At 41.9% G+C, this 11,954-nt stretch overlaps 1 protein-coding gene across 3 annotated transcripts in view; it reads left to right on the forward strand.

Moving 5' to 3' along the window:
* The window catches only part of LOC139312560 (cytochrome P450 2C5-like), a 36,453-nt gene extending 25,057 nt beyond the window's left edge, over positions 1-11,396 (forward strand). For all 3 annotated transcript variants that reach the window (XM_070937457.1, XM_070937456.1, XM_070937458.1), the window contains exons 9-12: positions 6,829-6,967; positions 9,021-9,208; positions 9,464-9,605; positions 9,737-11,396. In XM_070937457.1, coding sequence (XP_070793558.1) covers positions 6,829-6,967; positions 9,021-9,208; positions 9,464-9,605; positions 9,737-9,915 — 648 coding nt within the window. In that variant the 3' untranslated portion in view covers positions 9,916-11,396. The remainder of the gene's footprint in view (positions 1-6,828; positions 6,968-9,020; positions 9,209-9,463; positions 9,606-9,736) is intronic.
* The last annotated feature ends 558 nt before the right edge of the window (positions 11,397-11,954 follow it).

Below are 11,954 nucleotides of genomic sequence, written 5' to 3' on the forward strand. Positions count from 1 at the left end.
AAGTCCCAAAAGAGGCTGATGGTCCGTAATGAGTTCAAAAGTACGGCCAAACAAGTACTCGTGAAATTTTTTGACCCCAGCTACAGCCGCTAATACCTCCCTGTCCAGCTGGCTATAGTTCCTTTCAGCACTGGACAAAGTGCGAGAGTAATAGGCGATGGGTGCCTCTAACCTATTTGGCAGTCTATGGCTTAAAACCGCGCCTACGCCAAAGGGGGAATTGTATTGGATGAGGAAACTGTCCTCAGACAAAAGTTTCTTTACTGCGTTAAATGCAGCCGCTTCTTGTTTGCCCCACACCCAGGGAACGTTTTTTCCAAGGAGCCTGTGCAGTGGCTCTGCAATGGTGGCTTTGTGTTTCAAGAACATGGTGTAGAAATTAAGAAGCCCCAAGAAAGCCTGTAGTTCGGGCTTCGATTTAGGGGTGGGCGTGTTCTGGATGGCCCTGACTTTGCTTTCTGTGGCGTGAATGCCTGTGCCGTCGATTCGGTAGCCTAAGAATTCCACTGATGGAACCGCTATCTTGCATTTAGCTCGTTTGAGTTTGAGTCCCGCTTCTCGGAATCTGGTTAGGACTTGTCTAACCCTATGTCCTAACTGAGTCTCGTCTTGGTCACTAATTAGAATGTCGTCGAAATATGGGACGACTCCTGGGAGGCCTTGTAGAAGGCGCTCCATGGTACTCTGGAAGAGCCCCGGGGCGATGCTAACCCCAAACTGTAGCCTAGTGCATTTAAAGGCATCTCTGTGAGTTACTATGGTCTGCGATTCTGCTGTAGTGTCATCTACTGGCAGCTGCTGGTACGCCTGCGCAAGGTCTAGTTTTGCAAATAGCTTGCCAGGCTCCAGGGAGTATAGTAGATGGTGGACGATCGGAATGGGATAGGCGCTCTGCTGCGACGCCTTATTGATCGAACACTTATAGTCAGCGCAAATTCTAATAGATCCGTCCGATTTAACTGGCGTGACTATTGGGGTTTCCCACTTGGCGTGATCTATGAGAACTAACACCCCTTGCTTAATGAACTTGTCGAGCTCTGCATCAATTTTGGGCTTTAAAACAAATGGAACCCGTCTTGCTTTTAGCCTGATTGGCGCTACGTTGGGGTCTAAATTAAAAGAGATAGGGGTCCCCATGTACTTGCCTAGAGTCTCTTCGAAAACGTCCCGAAACTCGTGAAGAAGGGTTTCTTTGAGGGATGGCCCACCGATGCTGTGAATGCCCATGAAGCCCATGCTGAGGGCTCGGAACCACGCCATGCCCAGGAGACTTAGTAGTGGCTTGCTTACGATGGTCAGGGGCAGCTCTTTCTGGAACTCGCCATAGGTGACCTGGAACGTGCCCACGCCTTCTACGGGAACTCGGTTTCCCTGGTAGTCGAGGAGGTGAACTTTCTGTTGGGACAGCTGGGCTTTCTGGAACCTTGGCAGGAGCACTTTGAGTGTTGTCCAGGACATTATTGACAGTGTGGACCTGGTGTCGATTTCCATTTCACACGGTCTGCCTTCGATTTCTACTTTCGTGTAGACTTTCTCATCGTCGGTTGTGCTGGCTTGGCTGATTCTCGTGCTGTAGGTCTCTCGCTTTTGAGATTTGCGCTGTTTTCTCGCGCCATCATCTTTGATTGGCTGTTTTGAATGAGCCGGTTCTGGTCGCGGTAGTCACGTGGCTTGCAACAACGTGGAAATTGAGCTCTGCAAACTTGTGCTAGGTGGCCTTTCCTATCGCAACGCCTGCAAATGGCATCTCTGTATTTACATGATTGTCTCTCGTGGTCCCCGCCACAGCTAGGACAGTTCTCGTGGCGGCGGCTTTGCTCGCTCTTCTTCTTTTCCGTATGGAAGACGTCCTTATCCGACTCTTCCTCTGTGCTGGTTCGCGCCTCCTCTCTGTGAACGGGGGCTGTTTTCGGGCCATCTTTGCTTGATAGTGGTCGCTGCAGCACTTTAGAAGCCTTCGTTGATGCTTCGTGTGCTCGGGCTTCGTCCAACGCGCCGGCTAGTGTTAGGTCTGGTTTGGCCAGGAGGCACCTCTGTAAACGAGTGTCTTTAACACCGCAAATCAATTGCTCAAGTAGCGCATCGTCTAAGTCTCTGTAGTCACAATGCGTTGCGGCTTTTCGAAGTGCGGCCACATACACACTGACCAGTTCTCCTTTTTGTACATGCTGTGGGAGCTCGTAGCGCTGTATGAATTTCGAAGGCACTGGAGCGTAGTGGGCTCTCAGGTTTGCTTGAAGGACGTCCCAGGGGACCGTCTTGACTGGGGTTGGCTCGCAGAGGGACTCGGCCATCTCGAAGACATCTGGCCCGCAGTGGCTTAAGAACAGGGCTTGTTTTCGGTTTGCTGATAGCCCTTGCATCTCGCTAGCTTCCAGGGAGCACTCGAACCTGGTTAGATATGATCCCCACTTTTCTCGGGTCGGGTCGAAGGGTTTTGGCGGAACGTAGGCAGACATGCCGTGTCTCCGTGTTCGCTAGTCACCCTGGCTGAAACTCAGAGCTCTTTTTGATTTGCTTCTTGTGGCCTCAATCCCATCCTCGTCGCCAATGTTGTAGCACAGGAATAACGAGAGGCACAAGCAAGCTAGTGACAACAGCTCTTTAATTCAGGGTGAGACTTCAGCAAAGAAACACAGGCAACAGTCCTCTTTATATACTTTTCAGAGGCAAACATGAACCAATCAGAATTCACTGAACATTTGAATTTCCCGCAGAAAATAGATACATACATAACAATAATAGCATTCTTCCGATCGGTCAAGCTCAGGGCTATCCAGCATCTGAAGGAGGAGTGGTCAGGGGCTGAGTCGAGGTGGAACAAATGTTGATTGGAGCATGTGACTGACTGGGGAGAAATGGGATGGTTTGGGGAGCTTTGAATTACTGAAGGAAAGCCCGGGCTTTTCAGATTTGGGATTCCCCAGATGTGCCAGTTTGCCTATTCTAGTAAAGAGGACTTTGGAAAATGCTTGCTTCCGCGTCTTTACCTAGAGTGGGGTTTTTTTCTGGAACGCTGACAATGAACTAGTATAAAATTATGTATTCTAAGGGGAGAGGAGAGGCCGATTGAAACTATTAAGTTTCAAGCTATAAGTGTCAATTTATCAAGCCCCATCACATAGATTCGTAGCGAAACACAGGTGTCCAGCTAGTTTATAATATAAAATACAAAAGAAAATAATAGGAAAAATAGGGAAGGGAAAAGGGAAGAGAAAGATGTAGAAAAGAGGTGAAAAAGAAAGAAAAGGCGTTGACTTCCGACTCCCTTTGTTGTAGAATAAGATAGTAATATCAAACGTCAATTTTTTTACTTTTACATAATAGTATAAACTAGCAATTTCTATAATAGCAAACCTATCTAATGGGGAAAGCCCCAAATCAAAGTTTCACTTTTTCCACCTCAAGCACAAAGTCCAGAAGTGGTTTTTGAGTAGAAACAAAAGTAATTGTATATTTTCTTTAATCAAAGCAGTTAGTTTAGTCATCTCTGCTAACTCCATCAACTTTTGCAGCCATTCGTCCGTTCTGGGAATCAAAGTGTCCTTCCATATTTGTCCATACAGTAGACTTGCTGCCAGCAACATATATAACATCAAAGTTCCAATTTTTTTCCCAAGTCTTTTCCCATTACACCTAAAAGAAAAGTTTCTGGTTTTATCTTTATATTCACTTTGAGAATCTTCTGTATTAGGATGTGAATCCTATTCCAACATTTCTTTGCTTTGTCACATGTCCACCTAAATAATAAAAAGTTCCTTCTTTTTTAAAAAAATTGAAATATCTTTATACATTCTTGATAGCTTGTCTGGTATTAATACCAGCAATACATCATTTTACAGAATTTTTTAAAAAATTATAATTTTGTGTGAATTTTAAACCTTTTGTTCACATATTCTCTCATTGTTCAAGCATTACATTATATCCAAAATTTCTTGCCCACTGAATCATGCAATGCTTTACATATTCATTTTCCAAATTCAATAACAGTAACAATAGACCTTAGCAATAATATGTTCATCAATACTATACAGTAGGCTTTCCACTTCATTTTTGACAAAGTCAAACACATAACTTTTTTTATCTAATTTAAATATTTCTTTCAATTGTAAATATGTAAACCAATGGCAGACATGTCCTTCTGATTCTAACTGCTTCTTAGACTTGAGGATAGGATCACCAAAAGTTAAAGATATTATTTGACCAAGGTAGAAAAAAGTGGAATAGATAGCATCACCATCAGATTTGTAACTGGCTGACAAACCATACTCAATGGTACTACTTCTACATGGAGGGAAGTAAGCAGTGGGGTACCACAAGGTTCCATCTTAGGCCCAGTACTCTTCAATATCTTCATAAATGACTTAGATGAGGGAATAGAAGGGTAACTTACCGAATCTGTGGACGATACTAAGCTGGCTGGAATAGCCAACATCCTAGATCAGGACTGTCAAAATTGTGGGCTGTGGGCCAAATGCGACACAGCTGGCCACACCCATGCCATTTAGCGAAAGGGAAAAAAAGTCACAATACATCATGTGATGCTGCTGTGACGATGCGAGTTTGACAGCCCTGGCCTAGATGATAGATTGAAGATCCAAATGGATCTTGACAGACTTGAACACTGGGCCCAGCTAACAAAATGAAATTCAATTTTCAATTCAAGAGAAAAGTAAAGTCTTACACTTAAGCAAGAAAAACCAAAAATACACATATAGACTGGGTGAAACTAGGCTTAATAGCAGTAACTGGGGGAGGGATCTTGGAGTATTAGTGGACAACCAGCTAAATATGAGCCAGCCATTTGTGGCGGCAGCCAAAAAAGCCAATGCAATCCTAAATTGCATTAACAGAGGGATACACTCAAGATCAAGTGAGGTACTAATGCCACTCCATAAAGCCTTAGTAAGACCACACCTAGAATACTGCATCCAGTTTCGGTCACCACATTATAAAAAAGATCTTGAGACTCTAGAAAGAATGGAACCAGATGATTACGGGACTGGAAGCTAAAACATACAATGAATGGTTGCAGAAACTGGGCATGGCTAGTCTAGTGAAGAGAAGGTCCAGGGGAGACATGATAGCAGTGTTCCAATATTTGAGGGGCTGCCATAGAGAGGAAGGGATCAAGCTATTTTCCAAAGCACCTGAAGGCCAGGCAAGGAATAATGGATGGAAACTGAACAAGGAGAGATTCAACCTGGAAATAAGGAGAAATTTTCTGACAGTGAGAGCAATCACCCAGTGGAATAGCTTGCTTTCAGAAGTTGTGGGAGCTTCATCACTGGAAGCTTTCAAGAAGAGACTGGACTAGCATCTGTCAGAAATGATATAGGGTCTCCTGCTTGGGCAGGGGGATTGACTAGATGACCTACAAGGTCCCTTCCAACTCTGCTAATCTGACCATAAATCCACCAGTCTGGCTTCGCCACCATTTCTTTTGTAAAAAAAGCTCCCTGAGGGTATGTGTGTGTGTGTGTGTGGACAGCCAAAGAAGCCTTTTCATAGAAAACCTTATTTTATATTTATTCCAAACTGTTAGAATGGCACGTCTAACAAAATGGTTATTAAAATCAACATTTACTTTAACCTTGTCATAAATAACCATGCCATCCAAATTGGTAACATCTGAAACAAAAAAAGTATCTTTGGTAAAACATTCACATTAATTATAGAAATTCTATCCAATAAGGATAAATGCCGTTTACCCCATCTTAATAAGTCCTTTTTTTATACCATTCCAGAGAGGCACATAGTTATTTTGAAACAGTTTTGCATTTGTGTTTGTCAATATAATCTCCAAATATTTTTTCTCAACCCTAAAACCAGACACTTTAGTCAATATATCACCACCCTGAGAGGTCATATTTTTAATAAACATTGTTTTCTGTTTGTTTATTTTAAACCCCAAACTCATTTAATTTCCTCATCAAATATTCTATGCTAGCTGGATACTCATACTTCTCTACGAAACTATGTGATGGGGCTTGATAAATTGGTACTTATAGCTTGAAACTTAATGCATAGTTACAATCGGCCTCTCCTCTCCCCTTCTCTCCCACAGCCTTGCCCCACAGAATCCTCCCCTATCCTATCTCCTCCTCTCCCTCAGCCTTGCCCCACAGAAGCCTGTCCTATGCTATCCCCTTCTCTCCCTCTGGCCTTCTATCCCCTTCTCTCCCTCAGACTTGACCCACAGAATCCTCCCCTATCCTATCTCCTCCTCTCCCTCAGCCTTGCCCCACAGAAGCCTGTCCTATGCTATCCTGTTCTCTCCAGACTTATTTTCAAGTTGTATATATATATAATTTTGGGGTCTTGCAAAAATATAACCAAATCATCAGCAAATGCCCTCAATTTCTAAACTTTTTTCTTGATACTTATACCTGTCATCTTACTTAATATCTCTATCCAAAACTTCCAACACCAAAATATACAACAAGAGAGACAAGGGACATTCCTGTCTTGGACCCTTTTGAATTTCACATGAATTGATTAGATCACCATTAATAATAATTTTTGCTTGCTGTGACATATAAACTGCTTTAACTCCTTGAATAAAATTCTCCCCAAAGTCCGTATCTTCCAAAACTTTAAACATAAAAGCGCAATTTAGATTGTTGAAGGCCTTCTCTACTTCTAAAAATATTAAAGCTGCCAGTTTCTCATTATGATATTGTAAATATTCAATAATATTCAGAATAGCCCTCACATTGGCAGAAAGCCAGATTGATCTTCATGAATATATGTCTTTATGAACTACTACACTTCAGTTCCAAGTTCTTTATTCTTCCCTATTCCCCCCCCCCTTTTTTTTTCCTTCAGGACCAAAACTCACCCAAGATTTACACTCTGGAAAACCTTGTGCGTTCTGTGCTTGAAATGTTTTTTGCTGGGACAGTAAGCACAAGCAATGCTTTGGTCTCTAGCCTATATGTGGTGGCCAAATTGCCACACATTCAAGGTACAGAAATGAACATAAAAATAGAAAGATTTCAGGCCACCTATGCAGTGGTGGGATTCAAATTTTTTTACTACTGGTTCTGTGGACGTGGCTTGGTGGGTGTGGCTTGGTAGTGGGGTTATGTGACCGAAAGGACATGGCCAACTTGACATCACTCATGGCAAGGTGGGGTGGCACCTTACTTTGAGTGACATCAAGTTGGTCACACGCACTCAGTCACATGACCGATGCTGTAGAGACAGGGCAATTTCCTACGTACCTCCCCCCTGCTGCCCTTGGGCTGACAAAATAAAAGCCCATCTAAAAATCACAACTGCCTACTGAGCCTGCCTGCTGAATGCTGGAAAAAGGAAACACCCTATTTTCCGCCTCCATTGGGCTGTCTGCGCCACACTGGATCAGGATGAGGGGGAGGAAAGCCCTACTCGGCTACTCACCAGCACGACAGTGAATCCTTTCCCTGGAGTGGGGTGGGAATGGAGATTTTGCAGTATCCTTCCCCTGCCACGCCCACCAAGCCACGCATACCACGCACACCATGCCCACCAAGCCACGCCCATAGAACCAGTAGTAAAAAAATTTGGATTTCAGCACTGGGTGAGTCCCTATGGCACCACGAGATTTGTGCCTGTTTGCTCTGTGTGTACATTTGAGGCCAAGAAGGAGGAGACGACTTGGCCGAACTTTTCTGCTTCCGTTCACAGCAAAGCTGACTGAAAAGCTTAAAGGGACAGGCTGCCTTCTGAGCAGTTTCACTGTGAAGGGAGGCAGGAAAAGTTCGGCCAAGTCGTCTCCTCCTTCTTGGCCTCAAACATACATACAGAGCAAATACGCACACATCTCATGGCACCGGGACCTTCTGGGAGGAGATGGCACATGGGTGAGTCCCTCCGGTGCTGTGAGATGTGTGCTTGTTTGCTCTGTGTGTCTGTCTGAGGCCAAGAAGGAGGAGATGACTTGGCTGAACTTTTCTTGCCTCCCTTTGCATCGAAGCTGCTCGGAAGGCAGCTGCCTGTCCCTTTAAGATCTTCCCTCTGCCACCTGGCTTCAGTTTAAGGAGTGGCTGGCAGAGTTGAGCCCTTTTCCTTTGGCATTGGCAGCCCCACTTGGCTGCCTTTGTACAGGGCTGGCCAGCAGCCAGCATCTAAGTACCTTACATGTTTTTATTGTTGTTGTTGTTGTTTTAAATCACCGAGTCTGTAATATAGTAAAACTGCCAACTGCATTAATTTAATAATAACTTTATGGGATTTCAGTATCTGTGTCTGTGTGCCTTACTAGGTAGAGCCTAGCTAATATGCCCTAGGAACCAATGAATCCTACACCAAGATCCATAAAATGAGATTTCATGGAGGTTTTGAAGAAGCAATTGCTAATAGATAATTCTAGGGGATTTATAATCTTTCCCTCATGAGCCATGGTGGCACAGCGGTTAGAATGCAATACTGCAAGCTACTTCTGCTGACTGCCAGCTGCCAAAAGTTTGGCAGTTTGAATTGCACCAGCTCGAGATTGACTTAGCCTTCCATCCTTCTGAGGTTGGTAAAATGAGGACCCAGATTATTGGGGGCAATATGCTGACTCTGTAAACCGTTTAGAGAGCGCTGTAAAGCACTGTGAAGCGGTATATAAGTCTAAGTGCTATTGCTATGAAGAGGGAAAAGAGATTGCGTGGTTTAACAACATTCCTCCCCCCCTCCTCTTAATTAGTTTAAATTGATTTAAATTTATCAACTGCATTTTTGGGGGTGGAAACTCTAATATTCAGAAAGCCCATATGGAATGCTTTATGTTTACTCTAGGCATATTTGGAAGGCACATAGGCACAAATACTATAAACAACATCAATCATATCTTCTTAAATTAGAAGAATTGAAATGCTCTTCTTGGGGAGGGGGGAGGAAGAGAAGGGGGGGTCATTTTCTTGTTTAGAAGTGTCTGCTCTATATGTGCTTTGAAAAACATGCTTCTATCCAAGTGGTAGCTGACTGCAGTTGTTCAGCATCTGATAGTAAAAGGCTGTCAATCTTGTCTCAATATTTTTTTCTCCCAGCTAAAGTGCAACATGAGATTGATGAGATGGTGGGTGCAAATCGCATTCCAAGCATGGAAAACCGTTTGAAGATGCCTTTCACAAATGCTGTGATCCATGAGGTTCAACGGTGTTGGAAAGACAGCCTTGAGACCTTTCCACGGGCAACAACTTGTGACATAAAATTCCATGGTTATAACATTCCCAAGGTGTGGTGATATAATTATTGGTCAAGATATTCTGGGGAAGACAAAAAAAAAAAAAAAGATGACTTTATGTTATGGATCCAGAGGTCCTACGTATTCAAGGCCTTTTGAATATTAAACCAAAGATCTCTTATTTCCCTCCATCTTTACAGAGGGCTTCCCACTGACCTATTTTATTTAAGGCAAGTGAGAACTGAAGACTCTTCTCTGGATAAAGTGGTACCAATTAATGTCATCTGTTTCTTCCTCTTCCTTTAGAATATGGCTGTTGTGCCAGTCTTCCCTTCCGTACATTTTGACCCTCTCCAATGGGAAACTCCAGAGAAGTTCAATCCAGATCATTTTTTGGATGAAAAGGGCCAGTTCAGGAAAAGAGATGCTTTCATGCCATTCTCAGCAGGTATACCTCTGGAACAGATTGGATGTGTTACAAATTCACATGCTCAATCAATCCATGTAATTTTTTTATCAGACACAATTCCAGCAGGTGTACTTCCTAAATAAGTTTTTTCTTCTTCTTTGATAATGCAGGGAAGAGGTCCTGTCCAGGGGAGGCCCTGGCTCGGATGGAACTCTTCTTGTTCTTCAGTGTTCTGCTCCAGAAGTTCACCTTCTATCTGGATGTGGATACCAAAGACATGGATGTAATATCTTTGATTACGGACGTCAAAAATAATAAAGTCCCCCTTCTACGAGCCATTAAACGTTGAATGCTAATCAAGAGAAGGAAAGAAGTAGAGGGTTTGGGGTGGGGGTGGGGATCTCAGCTGTAATTTTTTAGAAGAATTTTGGGATATTGAAGGATTTTGAGTGAAACTAATCTAAAATAATTTTCTTTTTAAATTTTCTTACTTAGTAGAGGCACATTCACTGCCATAGAACATATTATTCTGGCATTCATGAGAACTTATGATAGCATGCTCAGAGTCCCTTGGGAGTTGGGCAGCATAGAAATGCGATAAATTAAATTAAATTAAATTAATGCTGGATTTAAGAGAAACTTAAGAGGTTTTAAGAGGAGAGATACTCCAGAGGTTTCATTTAGCTCAAGAGAAAAGAATTGATACAACTAGAAATAAGTTACCATGAAAATGACATGACTATGATGTGTGATATTGCATACAATTTGGCAATTCGGCTATGAGATTGAATCTCCAGCAAGAAGCTGCAGAGGACAAAGGATTCTGGGGCTAGCATTCCTCTGCAGCTCTTTAAAGCAGCTACGCCTTTTTCTAGAATGAACTGGGCCTTCTATCTATAGATGTGAAAAATAGGGGAACAATTGATGCTTTTCTAGAAAATATACACTTCCAAATGAAATATAGAATGTTAACTCTATTTCAGTCTTAAATATGCATTCTGTATGTTTGTGTCTATAACTCAAGGGACTCCAATAGGTCTTTAAGTCTCCACACAATGTATTAAGAGATATTGATGGGTCTCCTTATTGGAGTCCACAGTGACTCAAAGTGGATATACTGAATCCCCATGTGTGAAAAAGCTTGTCCTTGTGGCACTGGTGACATGGAAAATACCTTTCCCATGCTTTTATATTTCCCCTACTAGTCGGCAAACCTTGATTCTCCTTTTACTGACTGATTTTAGAAGTTGGAAGGAACATTTCTTCACCATTTTTAATCTATTAGAAAAGAAGCCTTTTATCACCTGTAATGTTGCCAGGTTTTTTTTTTCACTACAGCAATTAAAACAGATAAAGAAATGACAGATAATGACAAGGATGAGGCATAGGCATACACATTGAAAGTCATTTTGTTTCAATCATTATAATTATTGATCAACTGTCTCACTATCTGAGGTCAGGCTTTTCAATTTAGACTTATAATAGTTGGGTTTTTTAAATTAACCAAACAAATCTTGTTGATCCTGTGGCAGTTCAGTTGCTGTTATTAAAATTTGTTGGGAGATAGTTAGTTTATTTTTTTTTCTTAACATATTAATATTTTATTATATCCATAATTCAATTTGGAATGTTTAAGTACGGTAAATGCAATTTTATCATTGATATTTTAGTTTATCCTTATTTTAAAAATTTAAGGTTTGCACGGGTACCTTTTATTCTATATATATATTTAGTCTTTTCCCAGTTCTTTATGTTTTACTTTGTATTTAAAATTTATGTTTTATTAATTACTGGTCAATCTCTGTAATAAACTTGATTGATTAAATTTGATTTTTGAGCCTTATTTCTGCCTCTGAATAAATTATGCACTTGTGAACAGGCCCTATTGCAATTCCTAATTGGGAAAATCAATATTTGGGAAATCCCAAGATCAAAATGAATCAAGATTAAGGTGCAGTTCAAGATAGACTCCAATACACTGTATTAATGATACTTTTTTAAATGGCAAATATTGGAATACTGCTATCATGTCACCCCTAGTGTCAGGTTCCAAACAGAAGGAAATAAAAGGAGACAAACCAAATGGCTGCTACCTTAGTTTAATCACTTCTTGGCACTCACTGACAATCACAGATGAAATTCTTGTTAGGGCTACTGCCCTGTGCTTCCCACCACCATTTATCCATTAGTTATCACCACCCAATCAATCACGCGCGTTGCTCCCTCCCATGTGACCCGGAAGTTGGCTTACGTTTAATTCTTGAGTATCTAAACAGTTAATCCACTTGAGTATTTGCAACCAGCATCTAAAAAGTTAATCCCCTTGTTATTTCCTGCTGGCCATGATGATATCATCCCCCAGCTATTCCCTCCCATCAATCCTGTCAG

This window comes from Pituophis catenifer, unplaced genomic scaffold, assembly GCF_029215685.1.
Source record: "Pituophis catenifer annectens isolate HBS135680 unplaced genomic scaffold, rPitCat1.0.hap2 SCAF_2, whole genome shotgun sequence".
NCBI classification, from domain to species: domain Eukaryota; kingdom Metazoa; phylum Chordata; class Lepidosauria; order Squamata; family Colubridae; genus Pituophis; species Pituophis catenifer.